At 45.7% G+C, this 26,072-nt stretch overlaps 1 protein-coding gene across 1 annotated transcript in view; it reads left to right on the top strand.

Annotated features, from left to right (window-relative positions):
• The window catches only part of LOC142775673 (synaptogenesis protein syg-2-like), a 575,499-nt gene that overhangs the window by 398,144 nt on the left and 151,283 nt on the right, over positions 1 to 26,072 (top strand). Inside the window, exon 3 of the mRNA XM_075877314.1 lies at positions 25,577 to 25,687. Within this exon, the coding sequence (XP_075733429.1) occupies positions 25,577 to 25,687 (111 nt within the window). The remainder of the gene's footprint in view (positions 1 to 25,576; positions 25,688 to 26,072) is intronic.

Below are 26,072 nucleotides of genomic sequence, written 5' to 3'. Positions count from 1 at the left end.
CTGTTTTTACAAGTGCACTAACCTCGACATTTCTAGAAAAGTGTGGTGTTAAAATCATCCACAGTTCAGTGTACCACCCTCAGTCAAATGCTGTAGAAAAGGTACATTCAGTCATGAAACGGCTGCTACGCGCCCTTTGTTATGAGCAAAAAGAGGATTGGGAGGCTTGCTTGCCCGCAGCTATGTTCGCGCTTCGGGTCGCTCCTCACGAATCAACAGGGTTTTCGCCTGCGGAGCTTGTTTACGGACGTGCTCTTCGCTCCCCACTTCGCATTGTTCGAGAATCTTGGGAGGGCCGGGCGGACGACCCTTCGGTAGTAGCATACGTACTTGAGCTGTTGGACCGACTTCACGCAGCTCAAGAACTAGCGGAGCAGGAAATGCGCAGAGCTCAAAACAACGCTAAGCGCTATTATGACAAGACAGCCCGGACGCGAAGCTTTCGAGTAGGGGAAAAAGTGATGATACTGAAACCCTCACTGAAGAATAAACTTCAGGTCCAGTGGGAGGGACCTGTTGAGGTAGTTCAAAAATTGTCAGACACAAATTACTTGGTTACTGGACTGGGAAGGCGTAAAACGCAACAGGTGTACCACACTAATCTGCTCAAACCGTACCAGCAGAGGCATGCCGTTGTAAACATGTCGCTCAATCAACCGGAAGAAATGCCTATTGATTTCCCGGAGTTAACAACAGAAAACAAAGACATTGGCGAGACTATTAGTAACCTGGTAGAGCAGGCGGAGTTGGAGCCAGATCAGAAAGCGGAACTGAAGGAACTATTGTTTGACTTTAAAGAAACATTTTCAGACACACCTGGCAGAACCAAAGCCCTAGTTCATGATATTGAGCTGACATCTTCGGAACCAATTCGTTCTAAAGCTTACCGCGTTTCCCCGAGGCAACGGGAAATAATGGCCGCGGAGATAAACCGAATGCTCGAGCTAGGAGTGATCGAGCCAGGAGAGAGTGATTACACCTCGCCTCTGATCTTGGTTGAGGTCCCAGGGAAAGAGCCGCGACCGTGTATTGACTATCGGAGGCTCAACTCGATTACAAAGGACCAAACTTATCCAATTCCGCATATTGAGGAAAGACTTGAGCAAGTCAGCAGTGCCAATTTCATCTCGACTTTGGATTTAGTCAGGGGATACTGGCAGGTGCCTCTAACTGAAAGGGCTAGTAGGCTTGCGGCGTTTATTTCCCCGATGGGAACATTTCGGCCGAAGGTCCTTAGTTTTGGATTAAAGAATGCCCCTTATTGCTTTTCTGGCCTAATGGACAAAGTGTTACAGGGTATGGAGGACTTTGCCCTCCCGTACCTAGATGATATTGCTATTTTTTCTTCTTCCTGGATAGACCACATGAAACACTTGCGAGCTGTGCTATGTCGTCTGCGTGAGGCCGGCTTAACAGTGAAGGTTGCGAAATGCCAATTGGGGCGCGCTGAGGTAGCTTATCTAGGGCATGTAATAGGCCAAGGCTACCGCCGGCCGTCAGAAGTAAAGCTGGCCGCAATAGACAACTTTCCCCAACCACGAACCAAGAAAGACATTCGGTCGTTTCTTGGATTGGCCGGTTATTATCAAAGGTATATCCCGCGTTACTCTGACATTGCAAGTTCCTTGACAGACGCTCTTAGAAAGACTGAACCCCAGACCGTAAAATGGGATGGGGCCAAGGAACATGCATTTTCTACGCTAAAGAAGGCACTAAAAAGTCAGCCAGTGTTGAGCGCGCCTGACTACTCTAAGCCGTTCATTCTTCAGTGTGACGCCAGCGACCGGGGTATGGGTGTCGTGCTTTGTCAGAGGGGAGAGAACGACCAGGAACACCCTGTACTGTATGCCAGTAGAAAGCTTTCTGTTCGTGAGGAAGCATACAGTGCCTCAGAAAAGGAATGTGCCTGCGTTGTTTGGGCTGTGCAGAAGCTAGCTTGTTACATCGCCGGTTCTAGGTTCACAATAGAGACTGACCACTGTCCCCTCACATGGCTACAGTCCATGTCATCGAAAAACGGCCGTCTTTTGCGCTGGAGCTTAGCTCTTCAACAATACACCTTTGATATCCATTACAAGAAGGGTAAACTCAACAGCAACGCAGATGGTCTGAGTCGTTGTCCCTAGTACCCCGAGGGCTTCAAAACGATTTTCTGCTTTCTATCCTCGATTTGAGGCCCACTAGTTTTCTGTATTTATCCAATCATGTGTCAAGTGTTTTGTTTAATGTCTTCAAAAGTGGCTGATGTGGTGTTGCGACTCGGCGGGGGCCACAGGAATAAAGTTGAGGTAGAAGGAAATGACTTCCACAGGTGAATCTGAGTCTGGTGATTCTGAGTAGAGAATTGCCGTGTGCTTGCTTGTGTGTGGGTGTGCTTTCGGCGCAGTTTCCGCAGTTCCTCGTTTGTGGTGGGCGGAGAATATGGTGGAGGGGTTCACCTCGTCCCTGCGAGCAACGCCCTCTTGGTCGATGATCATCGGATCCAGTGTTCGGGACCAAAGTAATAGAGGAAGAGCCGACAAGCTGCAATACAGATCCCGCTGCACAGTACCTGCTGGCCACTGCACCTCGGGATCTTCTTTCCCCGGCGGAGAGGCTGTTAGGACCGGCGCCAGGTCTGACAATGGATCGGCGTTCCTTTTGATGTTCCTTTTGAGTCGCCAAACGGGTTGGCGGCCTGTGTCCGCCGTGTATTGTTCCCACCTGGCCGGAGGGTGCGGCGTCCTGCCGCCGCGGCGCCGTGAGCAGTTCGGGAGACCACCGGTGCAGCTTCTTCTTTGGAAGATGACGGCGGCGGCGGCGGCCGGGAATCGTCCCGCTAATTGAACGAATCGTTCGGCACCATTTGAAGCTTGTTTACGGCGGCCCTTTCGATGGATGCAGTCATCAACTTCAGACCCCTCGCCCAGCGACACACCTTGACGGGGGGGGAGCCGCGTTCGTGCCACATGGCCGTGCGGTGACCACGCTTCAGTTTTGAACGTTCGCGTGGACCGTGCGTGCTCGTCACCCTCGCGGGTAATGTGTGGTCCGTGATTGGACGGTGCCCTCTGTACGCGGTCCCCGATCTAGGGATCTGGGGAGGACAGACCCTTTATAATGAGCCCCCACGGCTCATTCGGTGTGCTTTTTCGAGTGGAGAGCTCGCCATGTACGAAGAACGCCACTATATATCTAAACTTTCTTATTGACCTCTCTCTAATGTAAATAAACGTCTGTTCTCTGTTTTCCCATATAAGCATTGCTTCTCGCTATAAGGGACGAGTCCGATGGGAGCCAGCTACCAACGACGAGACCCACAGGACTCAGGTCCCAACAGCCTCCAGAGATGGAGCCGCGTAGGCGTATAATAAAAGCCATCCCCTAAACCAGATATACCACAGTCATAGGTGTACTACTCCTACGATTCGTCGAGCTCTCTTTCCGTCCAATAATCCGGCCCACGGAGACCCACTGCTTCCCCATTCACTTTTTTTTCTATCGAGAATACACGCGCTCAGCTTCGCAGAAGAGCGCCGCTACGACATTGCGCACGCTTCCCGATTTCTTTTTTTTCTTTACTTATCTACCTTCTTACCTTCGCCCCGTCTGCGTAAACGTGCTCCTCGCGCTAGCGTGTCTGTGTACCCTACTGGTCGTCGCAGCGCCACACGCACACATAAGCAAGAGGCAGCTCGGCGTCCTGAATTGAGAGATGCACGCGCTTATATTGCGGTGGGGGGACAGGAGAAAAGCCCGAAGGGCTTCCGAAAGCAGCGGCGATAGATATGTCATCTCCTCGGGCCAGAGATGGATGGCTCGGGCAAGAGGGAGTGGAGATAGGAAGCGGAGGGCGGGTGCAGCATTGGCGGCCCTTCAACTAGCTGGACAGGGCGCGCCCCCCTGCGGCTTCCGCATCGTGCACTCCCTCATCAACCCTTTTCGGCAGTAAGGAGACGGCTGCTTCTCCTCCTGCCAGCGGCGGTATATCGCGACAGCTGAGCCTCGGTGACGATTGCATCTCGGCGACCGGCTCCGACTTTCGCTTCCTATACGCGTCCGTTGATTTGTTTTACTGTCCCTCTTCGCAGAGGTGTCAGCGAGAAAGAGCTGGTAAGTGACGCACGTACGTAAATGCGGCGTGTGTTACCACCTGGCTCTGTGGAGCGCAATCACTTGAACCACAGTGACACAGATGAAAGTACCCTGCAAACTCTTTTTTTTCGTGTAATTTCTAAATATTTTCATTAAAAGACCTTATGGCTACACGAATCAAACACGGCAACAAATTTTAGTATATGTCAAGTACGAAAAGAATTAAAGGGATTTGTCACACATTTCTTGAGTTTTTTTTATTCTCTAATTTTGTACTAACGAGCTTCTTAAAGGCTACTCAGGATGACAGGGGGGCAGCAAGATGCGTCCCTTCGTTAGCGCGAGCACCTTCTTTTCTTTTTTTTCTTTGAACGAGCGGCTTACTTTCAAGGTGATCGCGATTGAGCGCCTGGCGCCATCCCGCAGCAGCCATTCTAACTATGCAACTCACGATGCTCAAATCAGCCAATGACTTTGAACTTCGGTTTTATGGTGTGGCCCTTTCGGGTTATGGCATCATTTGTCGAGAGAATATGGAAATGTTTCTCCCGGCCTGAGAATCATTTGTAAATTTCAGGCCACGTGGTGCGCTGTAACGTTGGGCGCGAGCGTTGTCTGGAACCTTGACTACCAATCTACAGCGTTTTCTGACCATGCTGAAAAAGTGTTGCAGGGTCTTTTTGACGCTGCGATCGCCTAATGTCAGTCGAAAAACTGTTCGCCCAAGAAAAGAAGGAAGAAAAGAAATGGTAGAAGGCAGGGAGGTTCATCATACATTAGTGCGGTTGAACATACCCTATACAGGGGAAAATGGAAAACTCATGAAAGCTTTTCCAGCTATGGGTGGATTCCCCCACCATGATGGTGCATAAAATCTGTGGCAAGACAACAGTTTCCATACCTAATAAACATCATATACTGAACCCTTTAAATGGTCAGTATCCACTGCGTAATACTATGTGTGCTAGTAGGCGTGGCGCTTGTGCTAATCATTAATGGATGAAAACTGGTAGATTGGTCGTTCCATGCAAGAAACCTATTCCTCTGAATTGAAATGTAAAATTGATATATGTACGTTACATAATGAACATATTTCTTCACAAGAACAGAACTAGCCGCCTTTGCCCTGCCTCATTTTTCCCGTAATTAAAATAATTTCACCACAATGCTCTCGCACTAAACGCTTTTGCAAGAACGGGCCCGAGTGGAACGTGATCTTGGAAGTACCGTTAGCGAAGGTGTTTGGGCAGTGAAAAAATTCTTCGTGAACTGCCGTTTTATCCACGTCTCACGAAGTATTTCACGCAGAAGAACCAGACTGATTCTGAGTTGGCTCATGCGCTAGAATATATGGTAGGTATATTATAAAACTCTAAATATTGATAACTAAAAAGCTGTTCTTGCATTAGCGATGGTCAACTAAAAAAATCTGCACTCAGTAAGCTATGCGTTCATACACACTCTATCGCATTGCCATCTTCCTTTGCCACAAATATGTGGAACATTATAAATGGCTGTTTCATCAACCTCAACTGCAGCATCAAACTTTGAAAAAAAGATTATGTATGGGCATTCATCCATTTGTTCTGCGATGCTTTTCTTCATTTTTTAAGGATATTGCTCACGTGGTGGACAAAGCATTACGCAATTGACTGAATTACAAAAAAGTGGTTGATCGAATTCCTATATAGGAATCGGTATAACACGAAAGTGGAACGTGTCTTTACAGAAGTAGTTGAGCGTTTTCTGTACATTGTTTCAGCAATTACAACAAATTGTAAATTCACGTTAAGAACGGGAAGCAGCTCGAAACCTGCAGCGCACGGCTCAGTAGAAACCACACAAGAAATTAGCATACAAAGGATGAGCGCGGACTATGAAGACTGGCAGTTCAACACTTAAAGTATGCTGTTCAAACAGAAAGAAAGACGTATGAAACGAGTGCACAAGTATACACGGGACAAGCGCGAACAACTGTCACAGCTGTCAGCAGTGTGCCCCTTTCTTAAATGTGGCCGTGGCAGCGTGTAAAGTGACAATCAACCTCTCTCGAATTACGGGTCTGATAAGCGCGAGCAGGAGAGATCATGCTCCCCGGAGGAGGCGCTTCCTGGAGGCGACGCCCTTTATAGCGTGCAACCCGTGTGCTCGTCGCGCCATCTCGACACTGATAACAATAAAGTGCTAAAATTTTGAAGCTCTGAAAACTGTCAAGTGATGTATGGTGTATATAAATGGCTTGCCGTCACCCTTCAGAGAATATACGCTTTATGGCCTAGCGGTTAGCGCCACGCGGGGGGGAAATCAAGAGGTTTTTGGTTTAATTCCGCAGCACATGTACTTGCCTTCCGGCTTTTTTCTTAGCAATCTCTTAGTGTATATTTTTGATTGATTGATATGTGGGGCTTGACGTGCCAAAGCCACCATATGATTATGAGAGATGCCGTAGTGGAGGGCTCTGGAAATTTCGACCACCTGGGGTTCTTTAACGTGCACCGTAATCTGAGCACACGGGCCTACAACATTTCCGCCTCCATCGGAAAGGCAGCCGCCACAGCCGGGATTCGATCCCGCGACCTTCGGGTCAGCAGCCGAGTACCTTAGCCACTAGACCACCACGGCGGGGCAACAACAAAGGAACGATGCTGATTTACCTATATGTGTGGGGAGCGTCGTAGTTTAGTCCTACGCAATAACTTATTGCTAAATTTTGACTCTGTGTAACACTTGTGAATAAAAACAGTCAAACCAGCACTAATGCGTGGCATAACATACTATTACAATGTCTACGTATTTCTCTTCTCAAAAGAAGCGTATGTCTCGAATAAATTGGCCCTTTCTAAGTTGCGTTATTCCTATCTAAACAGGTTGTTGGCTCACGCGTTGTTGATTACCATGTTTAAGCTTTGAGCAGCCAAGTGATGGAGTGTTTTCACCCATGAAACAAATTTAGATGCGCCCAGGTTTACGCATGCCACTCTTTTTTGGGGGACACATAGCTCACGTACTTGAAGCTTCGTCACCAGCAGTTGGGGATGTATAAATGTGGCTCCTAAAACACACTTCACGTGATTTGGAGGTGGCGAACTGAAAATACATGCGTGTGCGCGCATGGGTGTGCACGCGTCTTGAACTTTTCGCTCTACAAACATACGTAACGCACTAAAAGGTGCCCATTCATTATGGTTAAGTTATGAGGATCAATATGCGCGTTCTTGTGAGCTACCACTTGTTAATATAACAGCGCTTTCAGATACTACTTCTCTGGGAAGGTAGTATATCGCAAGTGGGGACAATGTGAGCACGTGGCAGGCGATGCTCCCTGGGAGTGATTTATCAAAGATGCATGAGCTGCAATACACAAGAGATGACCAATCGGACAACGTGTCCCTGTGTCGTTTCGGTATATACCTTTGGACGCTCCTGTACTGTAGTAGGCACACGCAAGCGAGTCGCGCAAATGAATGCCCACTTATTTGCTTACTGCGCTGCACACTGATCACTGGGTGCTCATCATGTAGGTTTACTGTATGTATGACGGCTCTCTTGCAGGAGCCGTACACAGTAATACTAGCGGCAAGGGCGGTTCATCATAGGTAGAATGTATGCAAATGTAGCGTGCATCACTCGATGCAGGCAGAAATGCGATGCTCGCAAATTTGCGCTGGTCATGCAGCGCTCGTATGCTCCATTTTGAGTGCATCGTAGGCGCTGTATTTTTGTGCGTCTAGTTCTAGAGATCGCGTGATCTCAAGTTATAGAGGCATGTTGATGCGAGTGACAAGGCAATGCGTTTGTTTGTCGCTGCCTGTCCTATTGATCTCGCGAATGTTGTGACAGCGAGGGTTTCCGATCTTTCATTCAGTTCCGCTTATGCTTGCTATGCGCGCGTTGTACTACACGCGACAGTTTATTACGTGACAGGTCAACGTTCGCTGCGATTTGTACAAAAATAGATTTCAACTTGTTCGTGTACATTTGCAATAAATTGCTCAACCTATCAGTGCTTCGCCTTTGATTTGATACAGCGACTATCTTACTTGGGAAAAGAACTGAGCAAAAAAAAAACTTTGTATCTTACAGTGATTCGCAACGAAGAAATGCCTGGAGCTGCAAATTTCACAAGCGATATAGGGGTGAACGTTCCACAACCGACACGATTTGAGCATTTTATTCCGACAGATCAGCCTCGACAACTATTGTAATTGTGAATAATGGACATGAAAGTAGCATATAAATCCAGGCACCAATTTACTCAAAGTTGAAGAGGTGGCCATAGCCCTCGCCTTTCCTAAAACCAAGGTGGGAGATATCATTGCAGACTTCCAACAGGCGTGTCGCAGCTTAGCTGATGGCAAAATACTCCCCAGCACTCCCAGAATCAACCACCGAAAGCCGCCAACAAGAGAAGTCATGGTAATATGGTCGTCATCTCATTACGGCATTCATGGCAACGAAATCACAGACCCCATGTCTTGATATTTGACCTATCAATTGTCACAAACGAGTGCTCAGAAAAGCGCTCGCCTCCGATTTTGAACGGCTACGTGAAACAGCATACGTGACAACAACCAGTGCAACAAAAAAAACAAGCAAAAAAAGACACCGCTTGCGCACCTCCTCTCCCCCGAAACAGTCGCGGCCGCGCCGACCAAGTCACGGACGGAATACCGAGCGAACTATAGAAACATCTCGAAGGAAAGGGGCATGAGGCTGCAGAGTTGTGTCACGTTACGAGAAAGATCCCATTTTTCTACAGCCTTGGCTGTGCAGTGCACCACCAAAAAACCTGGTAATTTTAGAACCCAGCGGCTAGTGCATATAAGCAAGCAGTTGCGGGTGCCGATCTTGGGATCAAGTGTGCTTTCCACCTGCGGGTGGAGGCTTGTCTTAAAAGAAGATGAGTGTGTGTTTAACGCCAGTGGGCGAAGACGTGTTATGCAGTAGCAGCGTGTGAGTGGCCGACGTGTTACCGGCAAAAAAAGTTTTGTTATTGAAATGAGGTCAGTTGATTGCGCAAGAGTTTTCTCAAAAAAAAAAACTCCGGCGCAGCGGGTGACAACAGATTGATTGACATGTGGGGTTTAACGTACTATACCACCATATGATTATGAGAGACGCTGTAATGGAGAGCTCCGGAAATTTCGACCACCTGGGGTTCTCTAACGTGCACCCAAATCCGAGCACACGGGCCTATAGCATTGTCGCCTCCATCGAAAATGCAGCCGCTGCAGCCGGGACTCGATCCCACGACCTGCGGGTCAGCAGCCGAGTACCTTAGCCACTAGATCACAGCGGCGGGGCTTTGAGTATATTCGAGTATCCTGTGACTGGTGTCATATAGTATTTGATAACTTCAAAATGTGCTGGTTTGTTTGTTGTTTGTTCTGCCTTATCTGAGAATAAGTTTTTGTTTTGTTATCAATGCTCGGCTCTGCCTTGTTCTTTGGACCACATCCAGTGTTCGCTGAAACACCAAAAAAAAACCAATTCTAAATTTTCCGTGCTTTCGGGGGGCGTTTAGAGGGGCCGATACATCCGCCCTTAGAATCCTCCCGACGATTGCCTCTCTATTAACGGTGCTAGTGACACCATTTCGATGCAAGAGAAACCGAGTCCAAGCGCATGCACCCTCAGGTCACGTATCATGGAATTACGCATTGCCACTTTAACCGTAGAACATACCCTCTCGCACACAAATCTTTAGAGAGCAGGAGAGATTACTTCAAGCTCTGCCGGTCAACGCATTCGAACACACAACCAAAAACAACCAGACAACCCCCCCCCCTCCCCCGCAATGCTCTGTGCAATGCTGCTTTTGCAGTGAACCCGGGTCTCATCTAAACAAGTTAGAATGTTGCAGACAATCTTAAAGTTTCAAAGTTTATTCAAAGTACAAAATACAAAGTACAGTGCACAAAGTACAGATAGACACAAGTAAGGGGCAGGGTTGGCAAAAAGGCAAATTAATGCCTGACAAGGTGCCGTAACCCGTCCCAAACTATAAAGCGTAAAAAAGCAGCAATGTACACATAATTTATGTTTTAACAAAAAAGCAGCCGCATTTACAAATTTTTATGAGAGCTTATAAAAAAAACGTTAGATGAACATTTCATTAAGTATAGACCTGTCTGCAAGACTGAGTTTATAGCAAAAAAAGCAAGGAATATACAAAGAAACCTAAATTTATCGAATAACAAACCGATTTATTAGAACTCTTTAATGAAAATATCATGAGAGTATACACTTCAATTATAAATACAACCTGTGTGATGCTGCAGAAAGAGGAAAAATTATTCTTGGAGTCCTACTAAATATGTGTGTATCTTTTTTTTAAATGCAATTAATCTCCACTGAAACACCCCGACGCATACCACGCCAATGAGCTTTATTGAAAATTTTCACCAACTCGAACCTCATAACAACAACAATAATATTATTTGTAGAGTTTAGCATCACAAAACCACGATATGATTAATAGAGGTGCCGTAGTGGGGGATCGGGAAAGTTAGACAATCTGTGGTTTTTTTTTAGCGTGCCTCCGAATCCAAGTACGGGTCTCGATCGTTTTCGCCTCCATCGAAAATGTTCCCGCCGGGGCCGGGATTCGATCTCGCCACCTGCAGGTCAGCGGTCGAGCACCGTGGCAACTACACAACTGTGGTGGCGCGTTCCCAGCTCCAACCTCGCAGATCAGCCAAGGCAGGTCGCGAGCTCGAATAAGCCTCTCTCCGCAACCCTCTACCTCCTAAATAAGGATGCTTAATAAGGATACTCCTAAATAAGGATGCTTTTCAGTCTTTCGCTCGCCCTTGCCCTAAACGTGAGAGCCGCGGCCACATATACACATAATGATTTTCAGGTATTTAGTGCGTACATAATCGAAGATGTCTATATAGCTAGATTCTAGCAAATGATCCGTATTTATTTGTTCGCTAGTTTGTTAGCTCTTCACTTCTTCTCAAAATTGCATCTGCTCTAGTAGCACGCAAGCGCTCACTCTACACGATTCTACATAGTCTAAAACAGCTCCCCTCCTTGGTACAAACACGAACGTTTAGTTTCTGCCCCACAAGTGACAAGCACTAAATCAACGGTTATGAATGGGTTCTGCCTATCACAGCGCACTTCGTTGCGCAAAATCAATCGGCCGCCAACACTTTTTAAGACGGCTCACGGAAATGAACGTGCCAGTCGATTATCTCTGAAGCGTTGTGAAAACGCGCGCACGTATCTATACAAGCATGCACAAACATTGCCTAGCAAAACCGAGGGTAAGAGGACGACGCAGGAGTGCCTCAGCGAGGTAAAAAACAATAATGCGTGTGTTCGTAGAAGTAGCGCAAAACGCGACAAACGCACACATACGGTGCAGCTCAAAGAGTTGAAAGTACATTCCCCGGTATAGCCAAGAACTGATAAGAGACTTAGTTTCAGACCGCTTTCCGGTTTCACGTCGGAGCGTCTCCAGAGATCCGGAAGGTGCATTCCGGGAGGCCTCATGGGCCATAAGGTACGTCGGTCTCCGGAGGTGTAAGACGGGAGCAAGTTTGTAGGTGGCGCTAGCAGAGCGGACTTTAGCGACCGGAACAACTCACTCCTCACGCATCAAGCCCACACGTTAAGCGTATACACCGCGCTTCCTGGTCTCGTTGCCCAGAGTTCATAAATCGCCAAGCAGACGGCGAAGCACAGTGGTGGAAGGTTCTGACAAGACAGACAAGCACACAGAGCGGGGGCGAATAAAGATTAATACCCACTAAAACGCAATCACGTAGAGTCTCGAGAAATTCTCGAGAGTCGAGGGCCCCGGAAGATTTGTTCCAGTTGCCTTGGCCATGACGTCTCGAGCGGCGCAATTTTCCCCAGCGGCATGATGGACGGCGCCGCCAGTGGGAACGGCCGCGATGCGGCGCAATCGTTGGGTTGCCCGAAAGCAGGAGGGGTGGCAGTAGGGCCTTGCTCCAGCTGTTCTTGCTCTTCGTCTCTGAAGATCATTACGAATCCAAGTGACTCCTAATCGCGCACGGCCCCCCATGCCGCCGCCTAAAAGATTTTCAGCTACTTCTAATCGAAAACAAATGCCGCGAGATGCATGCCCGGCTTTAATGTGCCGCACCAAAGCACGGGCCTTTGAATAATGGCTCCGAACGTTAGGTTGCCCCCTCGCTTCGCAATGTGGACCACTGCATTTTCTGCTTGAGCCGGTTACGCGCTGCATCGGCCTCATTCGCCCAGAACCATTATTGCCGTTCCGCACAGCCCACAACAAGGGCTGGCCGAGTTCATTTTGCATTCGTTCTATTTTATTGTGAGGGCCAACTAGTTGAGCCTGAAGAGAAAGCCACTCGCGCTGCGTTTGGCCTCGAAGCGCGATCACAGCTAGAGGATTGAAACATCAACCACTCAAAAAGATGAAAAGAGGTATGCGCAGAAAAACGCTGAAACGTAATAACGATCTTTCACCTAATCCAAAGTGATCAAATACACTTCTTTCACTGTAAATATACATTTCTGGTTTAAGCTTGCTCTCTAGCGTGCCTCTTTTTTAAGCTTCACATGAACCTCCTATTTAGAGCTAAACGAGAGTACGAAACATAAGCGGTGGTTCTCTGTGATTGATGTACAGGCAGAAATGAGCAGTGTGTAGCAAAGAAAAGATTGCGTAGATGAAGATACCAAAAATGATTTCAGTGATCAATTATGAAAACCCAGCTTGTGTAAATTGCTTATGGTAGCTTTTATAAGTAAGACATTTTTTATTACTATCCGGCTAAGAGTACAATATTTTATGTTCAACAGGCACTGCTAAAAAAATCTTGATGCTAAGGTCATCTCTTCTTCGCGAATGACTATCGGATAGGAACTGCGAGGATATGTTTTCATTATTATGTATTTATCAAGGATTATAAAACCTAATTCAAAAATTACGAACAAAAAGAGATAGTTTAATTGATATCTGAACATTTGAATGAAAAGGAGTGAGAAGAAAAAATGTGGCAGATCCCACGTACTTGGGAATCGACGTTATGCGAAGCATGCAAAGGGATGTTTAGCGTGAACCACCAAAGTCATTTCACGAAGATTAGCGTCTATTGGATATGAAGTTCCTAGACCTGGCGTAGCTCTGTGGCAGAATGCTTGACTGCCACTCAGAATGCTTGGGTTCGATTTCTGCTGGGACACCGAAATTTATTATTCGTTGGGGGTCAGCGCAGCCTATGTCGGGTTTTTTTTTTTAACACTGACGTTTATTACGTGCCTTCGTTGGATCGACGCTACCAGTGTCGGGTGCGGTTAACGCTCACACGTTAAAATTGCCCATGTGTGTTCTCGTCGTTTCTGGGTAGATACTCTAGGTGTCAATCACCTGTGGCACATACCCGCATACCAGCGGCACATACCCGTCCATGGGTATGTGCCACTATCTGGTGGGAAGTGTTGGCGACGCATGCGACGGGAATGGAACAATATTCATGTCTAGACCAGTGCGTCATATTCGTCAAACCATCTTACCCTCCCATGTTTATTTTGGTTCACGCCAAGTTAAGGGGTGACCACGAGAGCCCTCAAACGTAAGCGGCTAGATAGATAGATACGCTCAAAGTCAGCGAAGTTCGCTAAGAAATGCTTCGTATTTAATAGTGAGGTTTTCACAATGCCGAGACTTTCGCGTCAAAACAATACTTTTAGTTTTCTTCTCTTACTATCTCTCTCTGTCACACATACACACGCGCGCAGACATGTTTGTTGCGTCTTCCAATACACATACGTAAAAAACATTTCGCTCACTTTCCGGTTATGGCCATAGATGAGGCAATCCCAGACGGTCAGTGGACTGGGAAAAACAAATACTGTACTTCGTATCACCACGTTGCAAATACAAAATGCGAGTTCATTATTTACCGTTGCAAAGACATGAAAGGCGATATGGGCGAAACTACGCGACACCATATTAATGAGCGTGCACACGCTGGCTCCATAAAACTCTCACATCCCATTTCATGATAATAAGTGCCGTCGCTTGATATACTGAGGGTGTGCCCAGAATACGAGCAAGGGACTGCTTCATGCATACTGATGACACCGGGGCCGAAAGGCAGGAGTGACTCCGACAGTTACGTCTATGTAGGGCTCGGATGTCGGCCGCCCGTCGCCAAACCGCTCCCACGATTTGCGCGGGGCTGCCACTCACAGCGAACTTCGGTAAGCTGTCTGTGAGCGGAGGGAACGCATTATTGGGATGTTTGTCCCCTCAGCATGGATCATGTGTGGGGAAGAGTACAGGACACCAGAGGCTTCGTTTTTTTCGACCGATGGTTTTATTGCTACAGCGAACTCAGTTTTCTCTGGCCGTGAAAAGCAATATTTTGCCACAACTAATACATTAGTCTACAGAAGTCTAAAAACTCGGACATTGCACACGGTAACCACGCTTCGGCCTTCTCGAAGACATGATATCAACACATGCGGATCTGAACGGGTCTTCTCCTCTCTCCAATGCGCCACACAGAACCTATTTATCGAATCATCGGCACTACTTTCTGCCTGCAGATAATTATTGTGACGCTGTAATACGGGTAAAACCGGCTAGCATTGCCTAGCTGACCAAGCGTGGAAGAACCACAGACCCTAACCCAGCAGATGCCTTCGGGTGGTTGCATTATAGCGCACAAATGACGTGCTTGAGTTGTCCTCAGGTGCGCTATTGAGCCGCCAGTTACGTACAAAAAAAAATAACGCTGTGCTGAAACAAACGTGACTTCGTGAGCCCATCTGTTGACTGAATAGGCCCTGTAGTGTCTACGTTTTTCTCTGGCGATTTTTCACAGGGGGAAAACTGGGCTCATCTTTTTTTTTTTTTTTTTTTGCACAATAGTTCTGCTGGAGGCACATCTCTACGGCTCTCTGTGTTTTTTATTGAGGACGACTTTTACAGTTGCCGTCTCGCGAGCAATACACAAGAAACAGCAGTCCTATAGCATTTCGCTCTTGTCTATTAAAATTTTTAGTCCGGCAACTGCATTGAAAACAACATTAAAAAAAAGAAGTTGAGGCACGTAGAGTATCTAAACGCACTTTATATATTTGGTATATATGAGCTATTGCAAGTTAAAAACATTCGAGCGTGTATTGTCACTCATGCCATACCGTTAGCGATAGTTTTTCTTTCTTTTTTTCACTAGCTATGTCTTCTTTCGTTGGCGTTGGCTGAATGAACTCCAACGCACATAAAGACATCCACCTTCTAATACCCCTACGTACGCAACCTTACTTCATGTGCTCTTTATTTGTTCCTTTCTGGTGTAGAGCAATTCGTCTGGCACAGTGCAAATAATTAAGAATATCACTGCTAAATAACACCTCACAGAAATGCATTAACAGTTCGAGCCAAAATCTATGTGATATGCACGGGTCAGAATAATTTGTTACGTCGAGGTCGTTGTAGCGTAATGAAAAAGTAGAACATAGACTGATTTAAACTTGGCTTTGAAGGGAGTGAACGTCGAGCGTCTACTATTACTGAATGCTGAGATGGCCGTTCAAGCGAAAAAAAATCTTAAACACAGACAACGGCAAAATATGCGACTACTGAGGCTGCGGCAGAGAAATCGACAGGCAAGCCATCTGGAAGGTGATAACTGAATATACGAACAGCGCACCCTAGAAGTAGGTAGCGTCAGTACAGAAGCGAAAAACAAGGATAGAAAAGATACGCTACACACACGCGTCACAAAGGCCAAGTGTTTCTTCACATTTTGTTTTTTTTAAACATAAGCTGATGTCGGCGGCACCTGAGTGAGGAAATTGTGATGTTTCAACTGTCACTGCCGTAATATTTTGATTTGCAGGCAACCTGACGTCCAGCAAACATTCTCGTGAAAGATAAAAAGAGAGTGCGCTTTAAGTTGTGGTGCTCCTTAGGCTGCAATTAAAATGAGGGCATGAGCAGCTGCACGCACGTGAGATTTTCGTTCTGATTCATAACGTTAATAACATCACGTCTTGAATAAAAGCATGGCTCTGAGTATACGGCACGGACTTGTATCTCCCTTTTGAATCTTTAACTGTAGAAAATGTGCAATAGAAACCACAAACAAGCTGGAGCTTCTTCAAAAAACATTACCTCTCATTTAACAACGTCCTTGATTGTCATTTTAGAAATTGCCGTTGCGAGACGTCAAAAATACTACCATGCTACAGCCTAATTAAGTTGTTTCGCTCGCTCACTCACTCACTCACTCACTCACTCACTCACTCATTCACGATACTACAGAACTCCATACAGACTCAGAATACATTCCATAGAATTGTTCACCCAACCAGCATCCCTTTTCTGTCCATCTACTTCAGACCATCGGACACCTTAAAGGACGCAAAAAGGGTTCGATTCTAGAGAGTCGAAGGGCAGCACGCCAATACTTTTCTATTGGGAAAGTATGAGATCAATTTTGGCCCAATGAAGATAATCTGCCCTCTAGCTTACTTAGCGCTTCATCCCAAAGTGTACTACGCGCTGCAAACAAATCCTTTTTTTTTTTCATTTTTCATCGCGTAGCAATATACCCTGCTCATTTTAGTAACCAAATTTGGGGCGACTGTGCTTCTTTTTGCCGCATATTTCAATCAAGAGCCCAATTCGATCTTCCCCGTAATCACCATTCTTCTTTAAGCTTGGGGTACAAGTTCATCGCAGTGTAGACGGCATAGTACAAGGCACTTTATTTGACTGCGCGTGAATTTAAACTTGAAAGATTCTCGAGCTTGGTCATCAAGACAAAATCATGATAGCGTAATTGACCCTTGTTCGCATCGCTTTCTCAATTGCCGACCTAGTCTCGGTGAATACATAAACCATTCCGCGAATAAAAGTCTGTGCACGTGACATTCTCCGTTTATTTGATGTGTGGGGTTTAACGCCCCAAAGTTACCCTATCATTAAGTAAGAGGATGCAGTCAAGGGCTCCGAAAATTTTTACCACCAGGGCTTCTTTACGTGCACCCAAATATGAGCACACGGGCCTACAGCATTTTCGCCTCTATCGAAAACGCAGCCGCCACAGCCGCGATTCCATCCCACGACCTGTGGGTCAGCAGCCGAGTACCTAATCCAAACATTCTTCGTTTCATTGTGTCGTGGAATTCCTGCTCGAAGTACAGTTGTCAAGTGCCTACTACGTCATCATGCTTCTTTTTTTTCTTTTAGGAGCTCGCTCGGCAAGCTTCTTAAGCTCGCGCTTTGTACTACGGCCTCCGCCGTGTACACCAGTACGGCCAGAGTACCCTTCTTCAGTCGACGCTTAAGGTCGCCGCTCCGGTCACCTCTCCCGGTGATTCCAACAATGCTCACGAAATGGCGTGCCGCCATTCAAGGCATCGGATTTCAATAGCCCGAGCACTCGCCTCCTCGTGACTACGTCCACTTCGTTTCGTCGCTTCGTAGGCGCAGCAGCACGTGACAACTTTAGCGTTACGCACGGGTACCGATATCCTCCCAAGTCCCCTCACATACCTGCTCTCAACCCCGTTGAACAATTCCTGATAGCTCCACATCATCGATTTATGAGCGTTAGGCATCTGACTAATGACAGCGGCCAGTATGGCATAAAGAGGCAGGTCGTTACCTTGCCAATCCACAAGGCCAACACTGTGCAGTACCGGCCTCGGAACGTGCCCGACAACGCTGCCTTCGACGTACGTTATGCGCCAGCTTGTTAACACGCCTTTCTACCAAAATGGTCTCGCCAAGAAACGCCCCGTGCACTTCCGAGCAAGCTCCTCTAACATCATTCATTTTCTGGATATGGCGGTGATTTTTTTTGTGTGAATTGGCGAAGTACTTTCTAAGCAGCCATAAGATTACACGAGCACGCTTTCTGGATGCTGTCACTGCCACTTAATAGTAATTATGCCTGAGCACTGTGGGCCTCTGAACCGCGCACTTGCGGCGCAATTCACGTGTTTCCAGGTCCAGTGCTATTATGCATTTCTGTCACGAAGGAGTACATGCGTTAAGAAGACTTCTTGCATTGACTGGCAATCGTATAGGGTTTTTTTTTCTTTTCATCTGTAACAGTTACCAGCTGTCACATGGCATTGTGGTAGCATACCTGCTTGCTACGCACAAAGCTCGTGTTCGATTTCTCTTGAACTGAAGATTTGTATTTATTTATGTGTGTCTATCTCAAAATTTTCCGCCCGGACAAACGCTCACAAAGAACAACGCCTACGCCGTCACCGGAATTTCCGCGAAGATAGCTGTTCAACGCTATCGCCGTCACAGCCATCCAAACAAGATTTCGCTAGTCTAACAAAATACCAGAAATCTTTCAGAGTTCCCAGAGTACCGCCCATCTTGCAAAAAGCGCTTCATAATAAGTAACAAAAATGACCTCGTGCCTTTCACTAAAGCTGTTGTCACTTTCTCGGTAGCTCAATTACTGCACCAGTGTGTTTCTGAGGACACGCTCGTTTTGTCACTTTTTTTAGTGGGCTGGCGGGACGGAGTGGTGCTTCCACGATGTGTGGCAAATCGTATCCGATAAAACAAATTCACTCTAACAATAAAGTAGTGAGCATGAGGTGATGATTTGTGTATCGTAAAATGTAATACTCCTTAGAAATGTCGGCGGCTGCCAAGATTTGCAATTGTGGATGGCAGACGGGGTTGATAATTCCTACGCTCCAGGGCTGTGTTCTGGTCTTTTTTATTTCTGCTTCGTGTAACTGGTTGTTTTAGATAGTGTACTGATACGTAAAATTGTAACCACACACACACACACACACACACACACACACACACACACACACACACACATATATATATATATATATATATATATATATATATATATATATATATATATATATATATATATATATATACAGTAAACCCTCAACTATACAATCGTCAGTCTAGCAAACTTTTCAGAATAACGAACCTCCAAAAAATCCCGGGTGATTTTTCTAAGCACTCTATGCCAAATTATTCGATGTAAATCAAATTCTAACTAATGAATATTTCAGTTGAATGAACTTTATTTGTGAACTTGGGCCCATTTTTTTAGATAAGTTCAATGAAGTTTTGCACTATGAAGCCCTGACGTAGCTGATGCGAGCAACCCCTAAATAGTGCATCTATTGGTGGTGGTGCAACATCGTTTCTGCATTGTTATGACGGTTGTCAGGGTTAAAATTATTTCGGCGACTGTAAACCTGGCGATAAGTTTTGGACGCATTCCAAGCGAGAAGGTGTAGTAGAGACTGGCAGATTTACTTTCTGTCAAGCGTGAACAACAGTGTCATTGGACCAGTTCAGCGCTAAAAAAACTCACAAGACAGGAAAGGTCACTGTAGTCTTCCTACAAACTACAAATGCCTTCCGAACAAATAACATGGCATCAGGGTCATTTTCGAAGCCACCTTACATTTGGAGAGACCTGAGCCAGCTTGGTATTTGTTAGTTGAAGCGGCAGCTAAAATCAAACCAATTGCAGCTGCACCTTTCGAGGAGAGCGAAATCTCAAAATTTTGCAGTTGTCAAGAGGTAACTTTAATAAACGACGAGGGATTAGTCGACTACTCCTTAATCCCCACCTCTACATAGTAGCAGCTATATGGGGTGGCATGTTTTACAATGAGCCTGCCAGGCTGCTACATTGCTCTACGCGAACGCAGAGAGGCACAGACACGTTTGGCACTTGTGCCGGGAGCTAGTTTTTTTGAACATCACCATATTTTCCGGGAGAGTTCTTGGAACTCCGGTCAGCTAGGACCCTCGGACGTGCGCGAAACCATGCTGTCGTGGGCAAAGCTTTTTTTTTTCTTTATTGCCTTGCATATCATGACTGTTGCCCCGCCGCGGTGGTCTAGTGGCTAAGGTACTCGGCTGCTGACCCGCAGGTCGCGGGTTCAAATCCCGGCTGTGGCGGCTGCATTTCCGATGGAGGCGGAAATGTTGTAGGCCCGTGTACTCAGATTTGGGTGCACGTTAAAGAACCCCAGGTGGTCGAAATTTCTGGAGCCCTCCACTACGGCGTCTCTCATAATCAAATAGTGGTTTTGAGACGTTAAACCCCACAAATGAATCAATCAATATCATGACTGTTCACATTTTACATATTTACATATTGGTCCAAGTTCAAGTGCGTCACAAAATACACCCACAGAATTCATTGAGGTACCGTCAGCTCTTGGCTGATTATTAATCAATACTTGGCCATTCGTAACAATCGCTCAATGTGCAAAGCGTTGGTGTTGTGTGTTTGGACCTTTATTTTGGCAACAATTAGTACACTGTTCACTCTTCACGTGCATTATGTGGTGGCTTTCGCCGTCTTCCTGAGTGGAGCGATGAGACCATCGAGCACCGTGTTGGCTGACGATGCGGACAGTGTGTCCAGGGTTTGCAACATGGCGTTATTTAGGCGGAATACATTTTGTATAAGTTTAGGTATACAGTTCTTGAACGAGCTCTTATTTCTCTTCCTAACCATCTAAATAAATATTTGTCGATCCCGCAAGCGCCTCATCTGACTTGTTGGACGATGGGTCCTACGACGGGGACCCGCTACCAAAATGAGACCTGCTGGCCCCACAGTCGCAACAGCATGTAGCATCACCAAGACAAAGCGGCCGTATGGCTGACGAAAATGAGCCATGTGTTCGCTTCAGTACCTGCGCAGAACTATCACTCTTGGAAATCATTTGAAGTGTTCGTTTGGAACGTAAAGAAGAACGTAGAAGTTGTGATGGCGGAGCCAGGTTTCAAAAACGTTGTTCCAGACGTGAAGTCCGAGTTGTCATGACAAAACCGTCTCGGGGGTACGCTGGTGCTACAACTCGTAATAACCATGTCGAAAATTCGTCAATCTTAGAAGCGATAGCTTCTGTGGATACTTGCGGATACTTGCACTGTGGATACTTGTGGATACTTGAACTGTGGATACTTGCGCACAAGTATCCACAGTGCGAATGCAAAACTGAAGTATTGTACGTTAAAATGAATTTCACAATGTTTTTGTCGATAAAATTACGGGAGGCGTAATATTTGTCCCTACTTTGAACCATATGATCTAAAGCGTTGCCTCCGAGATGCGGCGTACAGCAATTCAACTGTAGAGCAGACGACGGATGACAACATGCCCTAAAGCGTGTTCTTCAGTCTAATGCGGCAGTCTTCGTGCCCCAAATGATAAAAATTTGTTATGAATCGTTTATGAACTCATTCAACATTTCATTCTCTTACCCAACGTGCTGCAAACACATGGCCGTCACAGCAGCTCCATCTGTGTGTCAGTAATGGAGAGGCACCACATATTAGAAGTCTCAGTGCTCTGCGTATAAGAGTGAATTCAGATACTGTAGAATACCGTGTTCAAAATAAATACTCCTATCTGCTAAAACAGCCTTTCTTCACCAAATGCGGTCACGATTACTCGCGTTTAAAGCTTATTGCCGCTTTTCTGTTCCGATTTCGAGATTTCCAATTTATCAGCGCATTCTGGAAAAGCTCTGATTTGTACCACGAATATTGTCGCTAAAAACAAAATAATGCAACATGTTTTTCTATATTACTGTATGATGGCCTTCGGCTGTCTATTTACGAGACTTTAGGACAAATCGAAGATGGGGTGTTTTATTATTCAAATTTTAGTGGAACACACTTTTGCCAGTATGAGAATTTTGAGGCAATATACAAAAATTTTCATTTGCCCTACGGCTGCAAAAATTTATGTACCTAATCAACACACTATATCCTTAAAATGTGTCAAGTTTGAAAATGCTGCTTGCATTCCTTTCGGAGAAAAAAAAAGGGGGGGGGGGAATGCGTAACTTATTTTAAACTGTTGCAAAATTAGACAATTTTAAAAGCTATTTTCTTAAAGTCTACAAACTTGAAACCGTATGAATTCATTTTTCATTAGACATGCATTTCAGGTAAAAAACATCTTCCTTGAAACAAAAGTATTTGTCTTTCTACAGCATCTGCAATTTTTGAAAATGACAGGTGACAAAATTGGTGCCTCCGTGTTGGTGAAGTTTGATATGCTTTCTCTCGTAAGTTATGCCCTTAATCATAAAACGAAGTTGACTTTCGGGCTACCTGGTGAGAGGTGCACGAAATATAAAATGCTCAATAAAATCTAAAATATCAACTTTTGGACCCGTGTCGACCTCTCGTGGAATTACCCAGTATTGACTGCGGCGTGTAGTGTGCGTTGAAAGGCATCGACAATATTAGCTCACCTTTACGGACGGTGAAACTGGGAATATTGTGCGTGGTGTGTGCCGTGCGAATAACGTGATGCGTCCTGTGCGAAAACGCTGGTACTCGTTGTGGGCCGGTTGCAGTAACCGGTTTTCGACGGAACTTTACGATCTGACATTTTACTGAAGGTAAAAATGCATTTCACGCGATCATCTGCGAGTGGGTACATCTCGTATGCGGCATTTGTTTATAGTGTTGCCGAATCTGCATATACGCGTCACCACGGCTATAACTCGTATTATCCGATAGCTGATACGTGTTAATGAAAACAGTGGAGATTTTCGTTTCTTATATACTTTGTACTTGTACGGCTCGATACTTATGAAGTGACAATGCGCTATATAGATTTATGTATCAAGTCGAAAGCAGCAATATTGGTACGAAAACACGTTATAGGTGTAACTGCAGCAAAGAAACTGTGCCATATAATATCATATATAATTTACTTGCCAGGTTTTAGATCACATGAATTTTGACTGGGTCATTGAGAAACGCTGCGGCAGAATGTCACTTTAATATTCACGAGGATCTGTTAACGTCCGCCTAACACACAGCAAGAAGTGTTTCTTTTTTTTCATTGATCCCTGATCAGACTTTTACGCATTGAGTGAGAATCTTATTCGTGACGTGGCGCGCAGCAGCTCATAATCTCGCTGCCGCCAATGCAGTGCCTCGTTTTAAACTGCATTGCACATGCCACGATGGAAATTGAATAAGCTACATCCATGTTATGCAAATATTTCTCAAAGTGCATTCACTGTGTGCTTTCAAAAACGTTCGCTTTCAAAAAAAAAATAAGATTTTTTATGGGTGTCATGTACGTGGGTGAAGCCCACTGCGTGCTATAGTCCCGTCTCTCAGTACTTTAAATTAAAGTTTTTCCATCCATCCACCTACGTTGAGCGAATTTCCACACTGTATGAGTAGTGACCCTTCGTCTAACACCTTCTTTCAAAAGTTGTGAAATTAGAACATAGCAATGTAGAAGTTTCTGTCGAAGGAATGCAGACACGCAGCTGTGCTATGCAGAAAGATTTCGCTGGCGGAACTTTCTTGCCAACCAGCACCTGCTCTGAGGGAGGATATCGTGGCTGGGGTACCCACAGTGACGTCACACTGTTTACAAACAGGGAGAGGTCTATTTGTTTCTCCGTTCCTTCAAGTTGACTCACGTGAGAGTTCACTCAATTTCCTCGTCAGAACACAAATAGCTGGCTCGATGTAACAGCCATCATGAAGATGATAAATAAGATGATGGCCTCTTCGAACAGACACCTAAAGTCAGTGCGATAATAATCGCAGTGAGTGCGCGATTAAAAATGGCCCCATTTCCCGCTAAAGGAAATAATGTGTAGATGCAAAACAGCGGACGGTAATGCTTACACTGGCGACGCTGTTGACGCTGGCACTCATTGCGGCGTTGAGCAGGAGAGAGACCTGGGGAGGCACAAAGCGCGCAGTGATGGACCGGTGTTTCATACTGGAACATGCCAATCGTTCCTAATGGTCAATAAGAGACACAAGACGCCGATTGGACACATAGACACGCAGTCTGCTTTTAGTTAACGGGCTCACTGCGAATTTTTATTGTTCAATAAAGCACAGGAGAACTATTCCACTGGTACTACCTTGGAGGTCGAAATACAGTGCCTATATATATGGGGTGGCAAGTGAACGGTTGTGTAGCATGAGCAGCGACCCTTTTCAATCAAGAAACTTGGTAACAGACGCTGTCGACGCCGGTGTTTTGAGGTGAGAGAGTGGGGAGTTTAGAAGAGAAAGAGGTGAGGTTGCGAATGCGCACTGGATGTGTAAATGCACCGGGGAGGGATGTCTAGAAGAGAGAGAAGGGGGAGCGAGTGTAGACTATGGGACGCTGCCCGCATTGGCGTTGTGAGGGGAGAGAAAGGGAGCGTAGGGGAGGAGAGAGAGGGTAGGAGATGGGTAATAATGGCAGTCACGCCACAAGTACCCTGGATTGAATTGAACCATAAAATCTTCGCATCTGAAATTCACTGCTGTTCAATGCATTGCATTAGGGTTTCGCAGTCACCAGAACACAGGTAACCTACATTGTGATATTAGTGCACGTGCATCGTTATATTTTAACGCCACTTGCATTTTAACAGCCACCTTTGGACTGCGGAATTGAAAGCAGACATTCAAATTATTAAAAAATACAGATCCTTGTCACCTAAATAAGAACAAAGCTTTTCTGTCGAAGTGTTCCAATTTCACAGACGAGTTTCTAAGATCACAAGATTGGAGCCTATTTGTAAGCTCACGTATTGTCATTGTTGTTCAAAGAAAATACAAAAATTTAAAACTGGACCTCAAAGCAATTTCTTTCAGCACGTGGCTGCTGCTCAATCAACAAATACATTTCTAAGAAAAGATTTGGTGAAATCTGATCTTCGGTTTGCTTGGTCACGGCTGGTAACAAAGGAATTTGGTCTTGCGAAGCCCTCGTGGAGGTTTTTATGCCAACTGTAACGGATAACACTGGAAAGATGGTGCTGGCAAGTGGTTTCTTGTACTGAGTGACGTGAGAAATAGCACAAAGGCGCGTGTTCTTCCGAGAGACAAGCTTAAGCGTCCGGCTCTCGGTGCACCGCTTCCCTCTAGCGCAAAGAACGGGAACGGAGAAATGGTTTTTTCGTCGGCGTTGCTTCTTAGGTAAATGGCCTATAAGGAGAAAAAGTTCGGACTTATTGGCGAATGCGGCGAGCCACAGCTTAACATGACCCACGTGTACTACCATAGCATAAATATGAACTTTCAGCGCCATCGAAATGGGACTGTGGAGCGTGCTTTATACCACTCCGTACACTTCTAATGCGAAGAAACTGGTGTTCAAGCTTTTTTTCGTCAAGACAGAAAAACAGAAGGCGCGGGAGCGAGATTAAATACAGTAGTGTTAAAAAGCATAAAAGAAGTGGTATGTTACCGGTATGTTGGCTTACACTGAGAAATATTGGTGGCCAATGGCAAAAATAACTTGCCAAAAAATGCATTGTATGTTTGCCTTCCGGCTTCCAATATATTTATGGAAATTTGACATTTAAATGGGCCGTTATAGAATTGTGGCTGCTGTAGAGGAGCATTAAATTATCACGACTCGTGTCGCAAGTAACAGATTCATGACTTGGCTAACCACCGTAATTATAAATTAGTTTCTTTTGCGTGGGTTCTAGTAAACATTTTATTGCTTTTTTGTTCACTCTTGTGCAGGGCCACTGAAGCCTCCAATTATCCGGGACGCTAAAGGAAGGACTAAGAAGGATATAGTCGGACCTTACTACGAAGGCGATGAGCTACGACTCACTTGTGAGACACCAGGAGGTGAGTGTGAAAATCAAATAATGAATTTCGCGAATAGACGCGCAATTTACTAGTAGCGTGGTGTGGTACTCTGACCCGCACTTGGAAAAACTCTCAGTTTCAATGCACGTAGTAAGCATCCTTGTTATTTGGCTGCCATGGCCACATTTTGATGGAGGTCAAACGCAGTGAAAACCGTCGGAAGCAGTGTAGCTGAATACACTTATGCCAGTGCCCCACCAAATATGGCTCTAATTGATGTCATATGTGATGCGACCATCTCATATATGGTATATTTGATGACGTATATGGACATACCGCGCCAAATGGGGCCCTATATTAGACCCGCATGACAAACGTTAAACATGTACGCTGATGTAGGTACTCACATATGACCGCATTTAAT

Source organism: Rhipicephalus microplus, chromosome X, assembly GCF_043290135.1.
Source record: "Rhipicephalus microplus isolate Deutch F79 chromosome X, USDA_Rmic, whole genome shotgun sequence".
Classification (NCBI taxonomy): Eukaryota; Metazoa; Arthropoda; class Arachnida; order Ixodida; family Ixodidae; genus Rhipicephalus; species Rhipicephalus microplus.
This window is presented reverse-complemented; position numbering and strand designations above follow the sequence as displayed.